Source organism: Nannobrachium achirus (genome assembly GCF_963921795.1).
Source record: "Nannobrachium achirus genome assembly, chromosome: 23".
NCBI lineage: Eukaryota > Metazoa > Chordata > Actinopteri > Myctophiformes > Myctophidae > Nannobrachium > Nannobrachium achirus.
Window position 1 is genome coordinate 38,570,363 of NC_137830.1, and position 19,460 is coordinate 38,589,822.

The 19,460-nt window shown below is 42.8% G+C and overlaps 1 protein-coding gene across 1 annotated transcript; it reads left to right on the forward strand.

Annotated features, from left to right (window-relative positions):
* Window positions 1–415: 415 nt before the first annotated feature.
* Window positions 416–15,431, forward strand: LOC308308909 (NXPE family member 3-like; the record flags this gene model as incomplete). The annotated part of the gene is made up of 6 exons (XM_080754365.1): window positions 416–468; window positions 4,283–4,412; window positions 5,962–6,707; window positions 6,797–6,867; window positions 7,183–7,389; window positions 14,843–15,431. 6 exons carry the CDS (start codon window positions 416–418, stop codon window positions 15,397–15,399), a joined length of 1,764 nt encoding a protein of 587 aa, XP_080610491.1. The 3' UTR covers window positions 15,400–15,431.
* Between the last annotated feature and the right edge of the window lie 4,029 nt (window positions 15,432–19,460).

Genomic DNA, 19,460 nt, shown 5'->3' on the forward strand with positions numbered 1-19,460 from the left:
TGCGTGCATTTGTTGTGGGGGGTGTGCACTTTGAACACAGGTTTAAAAAGGGTGCCATTAACATACTGAATACTCAACTTAAGATGGTTCAGGGGCCACTCAGCAAAATACCAAAAGTCCAAGGGCCGCAAACTAAAAAGTACGGTCCTATTTTGGACGTTTAGAGAATGATTTTCTAACACTACATGACTAGTCTAAAAATTAAAGGAAACACACAGATAACAGCCAAGGCCAAACCTCATTGAACAAAACGATTGTCATGGAATGATTAATGATGAAGTTTCTTCTTTTGGAACAAACAAAATAGCAAGTCCAAAAAGTCTAGTATAAAACAAAACAAAAATTGTTTCGGAGAAACTGAAAAATGACATCAGAAATTATTTGTCCACACTGAAAGTATAAAAGAATTATGACCATGACGGGCCGCATAGACTGCCACAGGGGCCGCGTGCGGCCCACGGGCCACAGGTTGAATAGCGCTGTTATACAATATGTATGTTGCCGATTACAATATAAAACTTCAAGTCTAAAAATGCAATTGCCTCTCTAAGAATCTAAAATGCACATCATCAAGAGGCTGCACATGCGCACGCTTGTATTTTAAGTGTGAGTATAGTGGCATTTGAGAAATAGACATTGGGAGGAACATCTTCCTGGTCCTCACTCCTCACTAGAGAAATGATGGTTAAAAAATGTTTTTTAGAGCTATGCTTACAATTACATATAAGGATTCAGGTTAGAGTAAAGGTTATGATGAGACATTTAGAGGTCAGATTTTGTGGCAATTCTAACTGTCAGAGTTATGCTTGATTTATTGCGACCGTCAGGGAGCAGTTTACTATGAAAACCTCCACCGTCCGTCCGTCCGTCCGTCCGTCCGTCCGTCCGTCCGTCCGTCCGTCCGTCACACGTCACACGTCACACCTTTGCCCTGCTCATATCTCCGCATCAGTATGACATCACACCACATGTGTACACAAACCTTTGTGTATGTTGCTGTGGCAACAGTCTGTTGTTGCTGGTCTGTTAGTGTACGTTAGCAACCACCTTAGCAACCATGGTTTTACCCTAGCAACCAACTGTTTACCCTAGCAACCAACTGTTTACCATAGCAACCATGTTTTTTTACCCTAGCAACCAACTGTTTACCATAGCAACCAGATACGCAGAGCAGGGATCTCCATATATGGGCATAAACAGGTGACATCACACTGATGTCAGATACTCAGAGCAGGGATTTCTCCATAATATATGGGCATAAAAGGGATTCTGTTAGGGATCTCCATATATGGGCATAAAAGGGATTCTGTTAGGGATCTCCATATATGGGCATACAAGGGATTCTGTTAGGGATCTCCATATATGGGCATAAAAGGGATTCTGTTAGGGATCTCCATATATGGGCATAAAAGGGATTCTGTTAGGGATCTCCATATATGGGCATAAAAGGGATTCTGTTAGGGATCTCCATATATGGGCATAAAAGGGATTCTGTTAGGGATCTCCATATATGGGCATAAAAGGGATTCTGTTAGCTGTTAGTGATCTCCATATATGGGCATAAAAGGGATGCTGTTAGGGATCTCCATATATGGGCATAAAAGGGATTCTGTTAGGGATCTCCATATATGGGCATGAAAGGGATTCTGTTAGGGATCTCCATATATGGGCATAAAAGGGATTGTATCCCAGATGATGCCCTGTTAGGAGATCCACACTAACAGAATCCATATATGGTCCTACCGACAGCTGCTATAAGCCAACCCTGGCGATAAGGTCTGAGTCGAATAAATGCTTCTTTCCTGGCAAGAATTGCCCCTTTATACTGTAGGGCTCGTTTGTGTATTGTATGACATCACGCCACATCATCGGCTGAGGACTGTGTGATGTCATCATATCTCCATATATGGAGACATAAGTTGCTCATGCCCAAATATGGGCTGGTGAGGTCAGACTTAGTGTGATGCGTAGGTTATCTCCATATATGGAGATTCAACTTCAATGAGTAACCATGGCAAACTGTCAACTGCCCGTATGTCTTGATAATTGGTAAAACAAACTTTTGGCCTATTTGTGGAGATAAGCGACCAACGGTCGCTTATCTCCCGATTAGGGAGTCTTACTGGTACTTAGTTACATGCCAGTGTAGTACACCATATAGCTAATCTACAAACTCACAACACAAGGACAGTCATACTTGAGGACAGGAGGAGATAAAGTTCTACCAGCTGAACAAGTTTTCTGTTTGTCAAGGCATAGCGTCAATATTTGTGGTTTCCATTAGAGTGAACAGGTGTTTTATGTAGAAAGTCTTGACTTGTGTGCAAGGGCTGAGCAAGGCCTGGTTTGCTCAGATTGTATTTGCGGAACCCTGGCTGTTGGATGGAATATTTAAGGCCTGAACACTGCACCGGTGCGAATCACTATTGATATTTGCCTGGAGTTGCCAGCCTCTATCACACACTTCGTTTTGGAAGAGAGTCTGGGATTTCAGGAAGAGTTTTCATTTCTGCCTGATGGCAGTGAAACTGTGTACGCACACTCCCTGAGTGCCAGAGCATAACCTCTGCACCAAATTCTTCACATGGGCCTGTTATTGTGCCACCAGGAGGTACACAGTATCTCTAGGCTAAAAACAGGTCTTTCAGATATTTCATTTTTCATCCTGATTAGCTAAGATTGGCTTCCAGTTCCAACGTTTGCAGGAGTGCTCTGTTTTGATTAAAGTGGCTCAAATCATGAACACAGTGTGCTATCTCTGTGAGGTTTTGCATACACGTTGTTCCCACTTCCTTGAATAATCAACTGTTAGGCAGTAGCTTAACCACAGGCTAGTGGTTGTGAGTGTGACCATCATACATAATTTAATATATTCCTCAGTGCGCCTGTGGTTAGTTGTCTCCACTAGGCCTGATAGTTGTTGTTTTGGTAAAGCCTATCAAACATAATTATCCAAATGTCTGTCTGTCTGTCTGTCTGTCTGTCTGTCTGTCTGTCTGTCTGTCTGTCTGTCTGTCTGTCTGTCTGTCTGTCTGTCTGAGTGTCTGTCACAACGTTTCTCTTCGGCGGCTGGACCAATTGATCTGAATCCGCATCACCATTAGCATATGAACAGACCTGACATAACTGCAAAGACCGTTTGTCACTTTCACAAATCATATACTGAATATTAGCATTTTTATGGTGTATCTATTCTGCTCGGTTAAGGCTAGGCGTATTTGTTATTTTCCACTGAGATCCTTAATATCCTTATATACCTCGGTAGACTATGTGTCATGTTTTGTCAGGTTCGTACCTTTATTGTGTAGTGATAGTGTTTCCTGTTTTACCTTGTAACTGTTACCTGTCTTGTCACACCTCACTGACTAGTCATGTTCACCACCTGTGTATTGTTAGTCTTTCAGCCAATTATGTCTAGTCAGTGTCTATTTAAACCTCCCTGTGTTCAGTGTTCCCTTGTCGGGTTATAGACAATGTTGCTGTGTGTTCCTGCCTATGTAACCCTGCTGTAAGTCTGTTTATTAGTTATTGTCTTTCCCCTACTTGTCATTAGTTTAGTTTTTCCCAGTTTAGTGTCCCTGTCTACTACCTTGTGTTTGCTGTTCCGTTTATTATTAATAAATACTGGACTTGATCTGTCTGCCTGCTGTGTTCTGCTTCTGGGTCCTCCACTTCTGTCTCACACTGTGACACTATGCCTAAACGGTTAAACCTAGCCTTATCCTAGCCCTCAAGCCCTCTCTGACTAAACGTGCGCCTATGTCAGTGCATGAGTCGGTAAGGGAGCGGATTGGAATTGAGCCTTAAATATCTGTTACTCATTTAGTGTTAATGTGCTGGGAGTGGGACGAGGACAGAGAATTACAAGGGCTGCAGGGCAGTAAAGAAAAAGTTGAACTATACTCAAGGGTAGTAGCAGACAGAGTAACATCAGGAGGGTAATTTTTGCAACAGGGAAAGTGGCAGTGGACAAAGTATTCAAATATTTACACTTGATGTTGAGAAATGTGCGTGTGTTTTGGTAATGTTTGACTGGCCATTTGCATATATTTATGTTAGTTGAAGGTCAGGCAAAAGGGAATTTCACTCGAGACAGAACAGTTGGAGAGCAACACTGTCCCCGTTTTGAAACAGACATAAGAGAAGAGCATTTAGCATTGTATGTGTAACAACTTTTAATGTGTTTAACGTAGGCCTACTCTAAAAACAGAATAAGAAATAGCAATGATAAGATGAATGGGACTGATCACAGCCGTGTCACACTATTTACCCTTTATAACAGATGTGAAATGAAGACTCATCATTGTAAAAGGAAGGAGCTACCTGAATGCCGTCTCACGTATAAAGTCACATTCCTCGTCCTGGCTCTGTCAGCTCTGATCTTTCTGCTGCTCAACATCAACACTCTGAAGGTGAGAAGAGAGTGTTGACCTTTTAAATTATTTACATTTAAGTATACTCACATACACTTTTATACATGTACAATTTAATTTTGAATTAAATGAATGGGATTCTATTAGAACCAATGCAGGTCTGCATAACTCATAAGTTTTAATTTGGCTTCAGTATAAGTCAATAGTTTAAGATGAATAGTTGCCTAAGCCCTAAGGGAAGAATATCAAAGAATAATACAATTATAGATATTTTAAAATACTGAAGATGGCAATTGATAGTCTTGCGAAATAATTTGTGGTTTGTCAGAAAGTATCTTCTCTAATGTGAAGTTTGCTTTCTTCGCCATGCCTGTATAGTTGTTGCTCATCATCAGACAACTATTTTCCATTCCAGACAATTCCAAACATTTTCCAGGCAAAAATATTGCATACCTTCTGTATATGGCTATCTATTTAAAGCAAACAAACATTTAAGATGCCGACCGAGAGGCAAGTCGGGCAAAACGTTTACCTGCTGGAATGTGTGTCTGTCAATAAAACAGCTCCACTTCTCGCTCCAATCTTCCCTCTGCTGTATAGCTGTGGAGGGTGCCAGCAGAGTGCCACACCGGCAAACAGTGGCCAATATTGCTGAGGTATTGCCGACTGTTTACTGAGAAATAGTAGTAGCCTATGAGCTAGTAAACATGTAACACACCTGGATCATTCATTCAGTATGTGGACAGGGCCATTCATTCCTATGTTAATTGTTATTAATTGTTATTGTTCCATCCTGCTATTCCAAAATCAGCAGGAGCGGTCTGTTTTGAACATAATGCCTCAAATCATGAATACAGCATGCACATTCCCATTAGGCCAACTTGGCCAAGGAAGAAATGCCATCCTAATCTTTTTCAAATCAGGCTCGTGGTGGTACTATAACAGGCCAATTCACCCTTTACCTATAATTGGACCAATCGGCGTTTGCACGCATACTCCCTAGATGCCAAGCAAAAACCTCTGCCCCAAATCTTTCACATCGGCCTCTTATAGCGCCACCAGGGGCCAATGTTTTACAGATTCTTTCCAAACATCACTCAAATCGGTACACAAGTCATGTTATCAAGACGGATCTGTCTGATTTTTCAGATTCCATCCTGGAGAGACTCGTTTGAACAAAATGCCTGAAAACATTCCCACTAGTCTGAGGAAGAAATGCCAGCTTTTCACATTGTCCTGTTATAGCGCCACCAGGAGGCAGATTGTTGCCAAACACACTTTGTGATATTACTACTAAGATTTTGTCCAAACATTACGCGAATCGGTACACATTATCTCTGTTGTCATGTGATCAAGACGCATCTGTCACATTTCTCATATTCCATTGTGGTTGCCAATGATTGGCTTCCCAAGTTAGTAAGTGTGGCCGCTCACTTCAAACTGGGTTAGATTTTTTCCCCCAGATTAACCAAAGTTTTCGGGCCCTGAGTAGGCATCCCGGCCTGTCGGAGACCTGTGCTCTGAGGAGCATACTAGTTTGACGCTCTTGTTAATGTTTCTAATCTCGTCTCTTTAAACCCTCTGCCAGATCCGATTTCAAAGTCACTCGACCTCCATCGTCCCAGAAAGTTCTCCTCTTCACTGCCACAATACCAGCCTCTGGATCTGCCAGGGTCAGAGCCTATCGCCCGAGGATGCTCTGGAGGAACGCTGTCTTCTAGAATCCATCGACTGGCCTGAACCTCCACTCTTTCCTAAAGCTCCTCACTTCAATCAGACCAGTGACCCTGCACACAGCCACTTCACTATCCTCCCAGCAGAGGGAGGTAGAGAGTGGCATGTAGGGGACCAGCTGAACGCTCTCATCCAAATGTATGACTTTCAGGGTCAGCCCAAACACCATGGGGGGGATTTGTTGCTCGCTCGGCTGCATGATCCGTCGCTTGAAGCAGGCGTAGCAGGCCAGGTGGTGGACCTCTTGAATGGGTCCTACTCTGCTGTTTTCACTTTGCTCTGGGAGGGCCGTGCACAGGTGGAGGTGACCCTGGTTCACCCCAGTGAGGCTGTCAATGTGCTGCGGAGACTGACCAGGGAGCAACCAGGCAGGGTGTTCTTCCAGAGCGTGTTCCGCTCAGGCTCGGTCTCGGAGAACACAGTTTGTAATGTTTGTCTGCCGTCAAGCCAGCAGGCACTTTGTAACTATACAAACCTCCACACCGGAGAGCCCTGGTACTGCTATAAGCCTAACAAGCTGAGCTGTGACGATCGCATCAGCCACTCCAATGGAGGCTTCAAACAAAACATCACATCTTACGAACAGACACTTTTTCAAAGGTGAAGGAAAACAGTGGAGAAAAGTTGAGTTTTATTTCTTCATTAATTTTGCACAATATTGAAGAAATATTTTGTCTATTTATCCCCAGCGGCATCAATATGAAAGTCTCTGTTAAAGCTTCAGGATCTGACAGTGTCAGTGTGTTGCCTAAGGAAAAAGGTAAAGACAAATGTGCACAGTGTACATAATAATGAGTGCAAATAAGCTTTTAATGGAGTAGACGTTTTATAGCCTCTTTTAGAGGGTATTTGAAAGTGTATACAATTGTCTCTGTTGAGAGACATTGGCAGCAGCATTCTGTATCATTAGGGCACTAAACCATGTTTAAGTAAGTCCTTTCAAGTCCTGATCAAGAGTTCCATTGCTTAATGCTGTTGGAATGAATGCCCTTTGTAGACAATATATTTGATGCAGTGGCATGGCTTCAAAATTTGATGACGAATGATGTTAAATAAATGTTTTATTTGCTCACAGACAAACCAGAGGTGAAAAACAACGGCAAGGCGGCTGGACCCTCTGGGTATTACTTCCAAGGTTGGTGGCGAGCCATCGGTGGCATCCCAGTTCACCAGTTCAGTAACGCCTCTGCCATCAGTCAGTGTCTGAAGGACAAGGATGTCTTCATCTATGGCGATTCCACCGCGAGACAGTGGTTTGAGTTCCTCACAACATCTTTACCAGGTAACATGTACTATTGTACAGTACAGGCTGAAATGCTTGCTTCCTGAATGTAGCATTGTTTGCAGATAGGACCCCCTCAATGTACCTGGTTGTCAAGGTCTATAACCTGCTAAGCCTTAGGAGAGTGGTAAACAAAATCGAATTCTACCGCTAGAAAACTAAAACTGCATCTGATCACAATTACAATCGCTAGTTGAAAGGTTTATGGAATCCATTGTGATGCAAATGATATAAGTGACGACTCTCCTAAGGCCCGTACACATTGAGCCGATCCCGGAGCCGAGGCTCCCCGATCAGATTTCGGGATGACCCCCCGGGAAAATCGTTTGGTCGGCCCCGGAATCGGTCTTGGGCTTGAACAGTACCCCGACACGATCGGATTATGTTAATTGGCTTTTTATGACCTCGGGACTCGTCGGGAGCGCTCCCGATAATATCAAAAAAGCTTGATATTCTCGGGTCATCGGGTAGGAATCCTTTACAATTATTGTCGTCTGAATGAGCTCACGGGATTGCTTGAGATTATATGAAGCCAGCTCCTCCCTTTTTTTAGGCTGCGCAGAGTGTAGGCTATTCTGTCACCTCACAATAGAACAGCCTACACTTTTATTATTATTATTAGCCTACTTACTTTTTACTTTAGCCTTCTTTCTCCCTAAAATGTTGTAATCACTTGTTCAAAAACGTTATAGCCTATAGCGTTCTTTTTTCCCCCCTTTTTTTCTTCTGCGCAGTCATTTGGCGACAAGGCAGTGTAGGCCTATTCTATCACCTCACGAAAGCCTTTCCCCATATATATATAATATATTTTTTATATTTATAAAAGATAATAATATATTGGGCTATCATCATCCTTTTTTGGACAGTTGGTTGAAGGCTTGGATGAGGCAATGGATTTTATTAAATCAATGATATTGGAGATGCGACACTCTCAGCCGTGTCTTGGATGCGCATCACATTGCACACTGCGAAAGTTTGGGTACAAACATTCCAGAAGAGTGGCAGTGATGGAGACTGTAATCTTTTAAAATATGTATAGTGAATGAAATCATACTGGACGACTGCATTATTATGCCCTTCTTAACTATGCGTAAAACAATTTAGGCTACACCTACCAGAGGAGCGAGACGCGCGCTGGGATCCTTTCCACTTTATCACAGATGCAATATCTGTTCTTATTTTTATAGTTAACTTAATATCTAGTAGTCATGCAGAGCCAGATGTCTCGCTTGCCAAAAAATAACTGAATATATAATTATAATAGGCCTATCTATAAAGTGAGACATTCAACACAAGATCAAAATGTCGTGAGCTTGTAGCGCTAATATTTCAACACGCATGATTATGAAACCAAATGGAGCCATAGGCCTACGGCGGTTTCATTTTACGCCCTCAAGAAGATTAATAGGGTCCATTTGGTTACCATCTCCATAAGCTGGGGAATGTGTGGAAAGGGAGAGGACGCGTCGTTCGCTTCACGCTGTTGGTTACAACAATATATTCATTATTTATTTATTTTGGTCGGCAAAGCCCATGCCTGCAAAGCCCAATGTCTGGCTGGTTGCCGTTAAAATGCTGGTTGATGCTATATGCCACATTATTATTCATATAGCCTAATGTCATCATACTCAAAGTCAGAGAGACATACATTCCTTGGGATTTTTTTTTTCTTTTTTACTACGTGCGGTCTTTTTTCTTGTTTTGTTTGGTGTTGTATGACCACAACTCATTAACACCACGCAATTTAGGCTATTGTTCAAAAAGGTATATCATTCCCACAAAGGTAGGTCTATATCATTCCCACGTAATATTACAGTGCACTCAGGATTATTTGGTCATCAAAATGCGCAGCATGGTTAGGCTATGTTCCCAAAATAACAGATCTGTTCTCTGTAGACGCAGCTATGGCACAGTGCATTGTGAGCTTGTATCTGCTTTTGGCTATCAACGAACGCGAAGATGGATAGGCCTATTACATGAAAAAGGTTCACGACTCAGCCTAATATATTAATAAATTAAAAGGGTTCTAAATCGACCTATACAAGTGCTACTCTGACAGTGTTGGTTGAAGGCGCTTAAGGTGGGACAGTCACAGACTGAGTTCAAGTTTAAACCTCTCTTTCTTTTTTTGTGCGGAGAAAGGCTCACTTTGATGTAATGGGCAATTTCCTATATTGAACATGCACACCTGCAAGCATTCTCAATGATGAGAAGAAGCTTGTACCCAGGGGGCAAACCAGCCGTTTTTTAGGAAACCTGCATTTGCCCCGACATACAAAGTTGTCCACCAGAAATATTATCTATGACCCAGTAGGATCACAACCTATATGGACAACCCGGTCAATTTGTACAACAAAGTCCAATATGGCCGCCTTTAGTTTTAATGGGGGGGTGAATAGGGCAAAATTTTAAACTGAGGGATATTTCCACGAAACTTCACAGGTTGATCAATGGTATACATATGAACATTTTTTGTATTGCAAGTTTCCATGAAATCCAATATGGCCGCCACAATATGGCCGCCATAATGTAAGGACCCAGAAAATAGGTTTTGCCTAACTTCTGAACCAGATGAGCTAGAAACGCAAACTTGGTGTCTATTTCATGGTGTCTGACCATGGGAGACTCAATGGAATAGCAAATGTTATTATTGGGTGTGTCTGGACCTTTATTGTGCATATTTGCAAGATGGTGGACTCCCAAAATAGAGCTTTAACATAATTTCTACCATGATTGTTGACTGCTTTTACAAATACAAGCAATATGAATCCATTTGCTAAGATTTATGGCACAGAAGGGACTTATACCTGTGTTATTCTTGAGTTTGCATGTTGTCAAAATGGCTGTAAACGAGATATTATATTTCCTGTCCGATTCTACTGTATGTAGTTGTAGCAATGACTTCAGATAAAATCAGAGACCAAAACAATGTATCTTAGAAATAACTTTTTAATTAAAAAAAAAAAGAAAAAAAGAGAGAGATTATCTCAATGAAATGAATGCAACTGCCTTTTTGGGTCTTTCACACATAGACATGCACATGCTTTCCAACAACTTCAGCTTCAGGGAAATTATATATATTATATTATAATGAACACATGATTAAAACAGGCTGCATTATAATGCAAATAATTGCTAGTCACTATCACTGTCATGTGTACCTATCCTGCTGCATCTTGTCTCCAGTCCTTGGCAACGACACCCCAAGTAGCATGCAATTCCCTTCTTCGCACATGAACAATTTTTCTGGCAGCCTTTGATACAGCTACATGATATTGCCTTGTCCATTGATATAGGCCAGGCTGGCTCTGTAGATGGACAGGGGACTGCCTTCCCATCACTGAGAGACCATCCATATTCAGTGAAGCAAGGGATGTCTGGCTTCGCGATGTGTGCAGTTTTATCTATTATGGCTGCTAGAGCAGCTCTTTTCAGGTGCAGGCCAAAGGCATTTTCTCTAGGTGGCAGCAGCTTCAACAGGGTTGATCGGTTATTTAGGAACTTCTACACTCTCAGCTTTGCCAGGTCAAAGTCCTCCGAATGGTCAGCTTTTGATGCATATACAGCTATTGTGAGGTCTCTAGCCTGATTCTTGACATCCTCTGAGAGGGAATAAGAGGAATTTTCACCAAACTCCTGAAGTGCAGGGAGATCTAGACCCATGCTGGTCTTGAACAATGCCTTCTTTCCAGTGAAAAAGGGATAGCTGGTGGTATCTCTGCCACTCAGGCTGTGAATAAAGGGCAGGGCACGACACTGTGCGAGTCCAAGGGCTGAGACCATGTGATGGATAGGAAGATATGCATCCTGCTCTGTTCTCACCCACAGCTCTGGAAGGTCTAGGAGGTGGGTGGCAGCATGATATAGGCACATGATGATGATGTCTGTGTCATTAGCATGGATGACAACTCTGTCAACTTTGTGAGCCTGGACACTGTAGATGGTGTGTAGAATTACCCTTGTGTCGGCCTCCTGTTGTGTTGACTATAGTGCAGGGACATCAACAACACACCCCTCCTTGATCACCACACTCCTTGTCTCTTCTTTAAATCCTCCACTCAGGTAAAGATGGGTTGTACCAAGAGCAGAATTAAGTGTCTCATTTTGACACCATTCTTCACAGAGGAATCTTCGAAGGTTTGCTTTGTTTTCAGAGACAGCAAAAAACTCTTGAGGATCAGGAGCTGTATATTGTGCAGAGACTTCATATTCTTTTGCAGGTTTTGAATGGACATACCTGTGTTCCTGCTCAGCTGTCTTAAGACTGGGTCCACTGTACCGGTCACAGCAAAAGTGTATGATGTCTGTGTTCTTTACCAGGCTCACAAAGTTGACAGAGTTGTCATCCATGCTAATGACACAGACATCATCTTCATGTGTCTATATCATGCTGCCACCCACCTCCTAGACCTTCCAGAGCTGTGGGTGAGAACAGAGCAGGATGCATATCTTCCTATCCATCACATGGTCTCAGCCCTTGGACTCGCACAGTGTCGTGCCCTGCCCTTTATTCACAGCCTGAGTGGCAGAGATACCACCAGCTATCCCTTTTTCACTGGAAAGAAGGCATTGTTCAAGACCAGCATGGGTCTAGATCTCCCTGCACTTCAGGAGTTTGGTGAAAATTCCTCTTATTCCCTCTCAGAGGATGTCAAGAATCAGGCTAGAGACCTCACAATAGCTGTATATGCATCAAAAGCTGACCATTCGGAGGACTTTGACCTGGCAAAGCTGAGAGTGTAGAAGTTCCTAAATAACCGATCAACCCTGTTGAAGCTGCTGCCACCTACAGAAAATGCCTTTGGCCTGCACCTGAAAAGAGCTGCTCTAGCAGCCATAATAGATAAAACTGCACACATCGCGAAGCCAGACATCCCTTGCTTCACTGAATATGGATGGTCTCTCAGTGATGGGAAGGCAGTCCCCTGTCCATCTACAGAGCCAGCCTGGCCTATATCAATGGACAAGGCAATATCATGTAGCTGTATCAAAGGCTGCCAGAAAAACTGTTCATGTGCGAAGAAGGGAATTGCATTACTTGGGGTGTCGTTGCCAAGGACTGGAGACAAGATGCAGCAGGATAGGTACACATGACAGTGTGCAATTATTTGCATTATAATGCAGCCTGTTTTAATCATGTGTTCATTATAATTTCCCTGAAGCTGAAGTTGTTGGAAAGCATGTGCATGTCTATGTGTGAAAGACCCAAAAAGGCAGTTGCATTCATTTCATTGAGATAATCTCTCTCTTTTCTTCTTTTTTTTAATAAAAAAAATATTTCTAAGATACATTGTTTTGGTCTCTGATTTTATCTGAAGTCATTGCTACAACTACATACAGTAGAATCGGACAGGAAATATAATATCTCGTTTACAGCCATTTTGACAACATGCAAACTCAAGAATAATACAGGTATAAGTCCCTTCTGTGCCATAAATCTTAGCAAATGGATTCATATTGCTTGTATTTGCAAAAGCAGTCAACAATCATTGTAGAAATTATGTTAAAGCTCTATTTTGGGAGTCCACCATCTTGCAAATATGCACAATAAAGGTCCAGACACACCCAATAATAAAATTAGCTATTCCATTGAGTCTCCCATGGTCAGACACCATGAAATAGACACCAAGTTTGCGTTTCTAGCTCATCTGGTTCAGAAGTTAGAGGCAAAACCTATTTTCTGGGTCTTTACATATTGTGGCGGCCATATTAGATTTCATGGAAACTTGCAATACAAAAAATTTTCATATGTATACCATTGATCAACCTGTGAAGTTTCGTGGAAATATCCCTCAGTTTAAAATTTTGCCCCATTCACCCCCCCATTAAAACTAAATGCGGCCATATTGGACTTTGTTGTACAAATTGACCGGGTTGTCCATATAGGTTGTGATCCTACTGGGTCATAGATAATATTTCTGGTGGACAACTTTGTATGTCGGGGCAAATGCAGCACACCTTCCTTTGCCCCCTGGGTATTGGCCACTTTTGAGAGCGGACCACCACCTGGAACTGATGCGCTAATTATTTATCTGGCCTAGTTTCGCGCAATGATGTAATGATTAATTTGAGCTCCATATAAGTGAGTTCCAACCTGCATCTTCGAGGTGGCTTTTGATGGCGTTTCACCTCGCTAAAAAACCTCCATGATTTTCACCTTCAACAGATTGGCAGCACTGCAGGACTCATTGCATATGCAAACAGAAGGTAATAAATGGATTTGGGAGCATAGCCTAATTACAATGCGTGTCTCATAAAAAACAATATATATTTTATAGTTGAAGGGCAAATAGACGTTATACACAGTACAGTAGTATGGTCGTCAATGTGCGAGCCCATGGCACCTTCCGCGACCCCACGTTGGGTCGGGACACATAGTTTGAGAACCGAGGCTGGAGCCTTGTTTCTTTATTCAATCAACTGCCAGAAAAAATAAAATAAAACTTTTTCCCCAATCAACTCTGGCCCGAGATCGCTAGGGGTGGTCATCCAGGATATCTGGCTCATCTGTAATGGTCTCAGATATTTCACTTGGCACAGCGGGATATACCGGGCCCGAATTCAAGACCGAGGATTACTGTCGTTTGAAATGAACACCGATAAACCCCCGGGCACGAGATCTGATCCGACCCAACATCGCGTTTCGTCTGTAGGCTATCTAAGACTAGTCTAGTAGTACTAGTCTGCATGTGTTTCTAAGTCACCTTCTGGTTTCACCCCGGCTCACTCAAGCATCGAAGGAGGTGATACCAAAAATGTCAGACACCACTGCACACACAATTAGTGCCTCTTAATCTGAAGGTTGCTTGGTGCCTCGGTGCCACGCGGTTTCCTCCATAGGCCGCCGCTATTATTTTGAAGGGCTGGAAGGGGGTTGTTTTTGTTTTTTTGGATTATCACTTGACGGCAACGATTACGTCATCTAGTCACATGACAGTGTGGGACAAGAAGAGGAAAGATGGCTGCGCCCTGCCTTGTGCCTTGTTTACATTTAGATCTGCTGCAAAATGTCTCAAAATGGCTATTTTGTTTAAATGAAGTTTCTTTATGGGCCTCTCCATTGACTTAACATTGAGGAGCTTCACTTCGCGTGCACGCCCAACGTGCGTTGTAAACAAATCGCCGACATTACCGATGCGAGCGGGACCGGAGCGACATTAAGTAAGTAATAATATCTTTACTGTATATACAGTAAGATTCACAGTCCTCACCGTCAACGGCGCCATGGTATTAACCCTTTCAATGACGGTGAGGACTGTCAACGGCGGCAGAACAGTTAAACCCCAAAAAAGACGATAGTTGAGATTGGCCGGTACAGTGGGGGAAAGAAAGAATTAGAAAAACTGGAGCATCTAAAATGTGAGGAAACGTACATGCTTTATGTAGCCTGCGGGGTCATCAATCAATGTTATGCTCTCCCTCGATCACATCTTCACCTGTTCTGTTGTTACAGACCTCAAGGAGTTCAACCTGCACAGCCTAAAGCAAGTTGGACCATTCATGTCGGTGGACAGCAGCCGTAACATCCAGGTGAAATACCGCTGCCATGGGCCCCCGATCCGATTCGCCAGCGTTCCCATCAGCCAACTTCGCTACACGGCCAACGAGCTAGATGGCCTGGTCGGGGGCCCCAACACTGTGGTGCTTCTCAGCATCTGGTCCCATTTCAGCACATTCCCTGTGGAGGTCTACATCCGTCGGCTGAGGGGTATTCGCAGATCAGTGGTGCGCCTCCTGGACAGGGCTCCCGGAACCCTTGTGGTCGTCCGTACGGCAAACGTCAAAGCTCTGATGAACCTCTACGAGACCCTGACCAACAGTGACTGGTACTCACTGCAGCGGGACAGGGTGCTCAGGGCCATGTTCGAGGGACTGAACGTTGTCCTGCTGGATGCCTGGGAGATGACACTGGCACACCACCTACCTCATAGTCTCCATCCACAGCCTCCCATTATCAAAAATATGATCGATGTTGTCTTGTCTAACGTCTGCCCACAGAGGACTGTCTAGGTTTGTGTGGAAAAATAACAATTATGTCCACATCCGGGGATGTGCGCCAGGGACATGCTGGGCCCCTGATTCAGCCCGGGAAAAAGAGTTGGAGAGGCCCTCATTGCGTGCTATAGAGAGAGATCTCTCTCTATAGCGCTGCTGCTACTCAAAGATTTGCCATTTCAGATCATGACAAGTGACAATCCAGTGGGCCAATTACAAGAGTTATATTTCGTCATTGTCGGGTGGAAACTTTGTATGTCCAAAACCATTTTAAAAATGATTTAAACTAGTGAAAACAGCCGATCTACAAGCACACAACGCCTCACATCGCGAGGCGTTGTGTGCTTGTAGATCTGCCGTTTTCACTACTTTTGAGCAACGACCTTGTATGATGAAGCAGTGCTTTCCTTTGCAAAAAAAATTGAAACTTGGAGATACGAGGTTTCTGCCCGACAGTGACGATTTACTTGGTTGGCCGCCCAGCCCCCAAAATGGAACAAAGGCCGACATTTTCTTTTTTTCATAATGGCCGGCCTGGACCGGCCAGGAATGAACCGGCCGTTCGGGAGTTGTCCCGCTTTTCCCAATGGCCAGCACGTCCCTGATGTGCGCACCTAAACTATATGCAGACTTTGGGACCACAACTGCAAAGTGAGAATAGCACTTGGGCACCGTCTCTGCTGGCATTCTCTCTGCCGTTGTGTGTGGATACTGCAGCCCCGAAGCCAGGTCAACGAACAATATGTCCAGGCTATGGGACTGAGACCCAGTCTGCTCTTATTTATTTTGTACACTTAACATATATGCTATAGTAACAGTCTTGCTGCTTGGTGTGATACATGCCATGCATTTAAATCAAAGTCCTTTATAACTTGATAGCGCTGCAGCCACAACGTTAAAAGCAGGGGGCCAGTTGTCCGGATTTAAAATGAAGCAAACACAGAACTAAAAGTTCCTATGATTGGCCGCTAGCTGCGCTGTTCTGGTACCAAAAGCAACATGTTCTCCACAGGATTCCATTAATTTCCCCCGAACTTTTACATTTGATTTTCTTACCTTAAAGGGGCACTGTCACCTAAAGGGGTAGAGGGGCAGATTACACAGTGACATGAGCTTCTCTGAAAACGGTCTGAAACAGTCTGAAGCTCATGTTTTTAAGATGAAAGTTATCGCACCAGCGAACAAATAGATCGATTTCCTTTTTATAGGCCCGATCATCACTGTTGATGAGACCAATAAGAACAGTGTCGTCAGAGAATTTCTGCATGTGACACTTTGCCTCACTGTGCCTACAATCTGCAGTATAGAGGACAAATAAAAAGGGAGCTAAAACTGTTCCCTGAGGGATGACATCTGATACCGCATTATCTAGCTTAACAAAATGGGTTCCCACCGTCTGTACAGTATATCAGCTGCTACATTTGGAAACGCCTAAGCATTCAATATACTGTATTCAAGGCAACTACAGGCAAATGGGGATTTTCCTACAGCAGGAAAGCCTGAAAACGGTCTGAAACAGTCTGAAGCTCATGTCACAGTGTAATCTGCCCCTCGCCCTCCAACAACAGCTGACCAGTACAGTAAGTAGTCATACAGTCAGGCTATACAGACAATTCATTTGATTGACTTATAATTGCGCATCCCCACAATGACATCATAAAAATATTAACTTGTTTTTTAAGATGATTCTTAAAGTGACAGTAACCCTTTAGGTGACAGGCCCCCTTTAATAAACATTGTCATAAATACTTTATGGTTCCTGTCGCTAGTTTAAAGCCTTGTTTCAATCACCATGATATGCGTTTGGTGAAAATATAGTTCCATTTATAATTGATGTTCAAGCAGGGTATGCTGTAGGAGGAGCTTGTGATGATTCTTCTTTGTGTGCTTTATTTTCGGCAGGCTCAACACATTTACCCAAGTATCCCTGCGCTTGCACGTGACCGTTGGCAGCCAACTAAAACAATGATGGCGACACTCATACAAGGGCAAAAAAAGCGTATTTTCGCAGCATAGAAACCAATGGTATGATATGGTTTATTGCTTAGTCCCCGAGGGGAAACATGTTTTGCCACCAGAGCAAATACAAATACACAAGTAACAATAACATACTTTACAAATTAGGTAACATTACACCCTCCCAAAACAAAGCTAGCGGTGTTCGTTAAGGAATCTAACAGCAGCAGGAACAAAGGATCTCTTCATTTGCTCGGTAGAGCATATAGGCATCAAAAACCTGTTGCTAAACGAGCTACGCAGGTCCTTAAATACCTTATAGAGAGGATGACCTTCAAAGGAAAGAATAGTGTTCAATTTGGTCCTCATTCGCTTGGCTATAGTGATATCCAAAGTATCCTGAGGGAGGCCAATCACTGAGCCAGCCTTTTTAATCAATTTATTGATCCGTTTTTTTTCTTCAGCCGTGATGCTGCACCCCCAGCAGAGCACAGCATAAAAGAGGACACTAGCAAGGATACCTTAGAAAACATGAAGAAGTGACCTACTGATCTCAAAGGATCTGAGCTTTCTCAAGTGAAAGTCTAGCTTTCTTGCACACAGAATCTGTGTTTATCTTCCAGTCCAGCTTCCTGTCCAAGTGGACACCAACATACTTGTAGGACTGGACTATTTCTACCTCCTGCCCTTTGATGCTGACATGTGAGATAGGCACCTTCCTTTTACCAAAGTTAACAACTAGCTCTTTGGTCTTTTCTACATTAAGCAGTAGAAAGTTATCACACCAGCGAACAAATAGATCGATTTCCTTTTTATAGGCCCGATCATCACTGTTGATGAGACCAATAAGAACAGTGTCGTCAGAGAATTTCTGCATGTGACACTTTGCCTCACTGTGCCTACAATCTGCAGTATAGATGACAAATAAAAAGGGAGCTAAAACTGTTCCCTGAGGGACTCCAGTTTTTGTCCAGATGACATCTGATACCGCATTATCTAGCTTAACAAAATGGGTTCCCACCGTCTGTACAGTATATCAGCTGCTACATTTGGAAACGCCTATGCATTCAATATACTGTATTCAAGGCAACTACAGGCAAATGGGGATTTTCCTACAGCAGAAATGTGTTCCTTGGTTTACAGCACTAGGCTGATTTTGCAAGATCTACAATGTATGTACATTTATTTTAAAAGAAACATAATTTCTCCTCTCTCAGCAGCTGTAGTTGGACGTTTGCAATGCAGTCAACTGTGCTGTCAGACTGAGGGAGGTTTCACAGTTACTTATACTTGCGTTTTTGTAAGGCTCTGTATCACTGTGTGAACTGAACACCCAGACACTGTTAGCGTATAGTGGAAACTCTGACACTAGCAGCTTACTTTCCTATATCTTCAGACAGGCCTCCAGCGATCTTCAGAGTTAAGTCTGGAAGCTTCTCCAGGTTTGTACCAGCTAAGATAGTCGATAGCTTTATTTTTCTCTAGTAAATACCGGCCCATATCTGAACTGACAGTATATATGAATTATTGACATCAATAAACAGAGGATGCTTCTTATTTATAATAGTTTTGGGTTTATTCCAGAGAAGATAGTGGAAGAAGTGTCAGAAATGCATGGTTCCAGGTGATTCTTATGAAGTTTAAATAGTGAAGTTTTTATACAGAGATTGTTGGTTCACATCAGAGAGGCAGTTGTCGGTGGCCATCTTGCTTCATTTCCTTGGCAACCCAAGGAAGGAGGTTAACCAACTTATCTTCATATTGTTGACTTACACTAGGAGCCATTAAACCAAAACAACAGCAGGCCGCCTGAGAGGCACAGACAATTCAACAAAACTGACTCACAAGCCAAGAGACAGGCTGGCTAGCGAATCTAAACAAACACATACAAATGATAATATACCCATCTCAGAGTGATAAATACATGTTTATAACTCCATCAATAGTCTGCGTTAACAAATATTGACCAGTTGATCCAACACAGGAGAAAAACACTACATTTGAATTTGATCAACAACAATATTGTCAACCTTTGAGAATATTCATTTCAACCGATTAAAAGCTCTCATCTTGACTGCAAACAGCAATGAAAATGCTGTTTTTTTTTGTTTTTCTTTTTG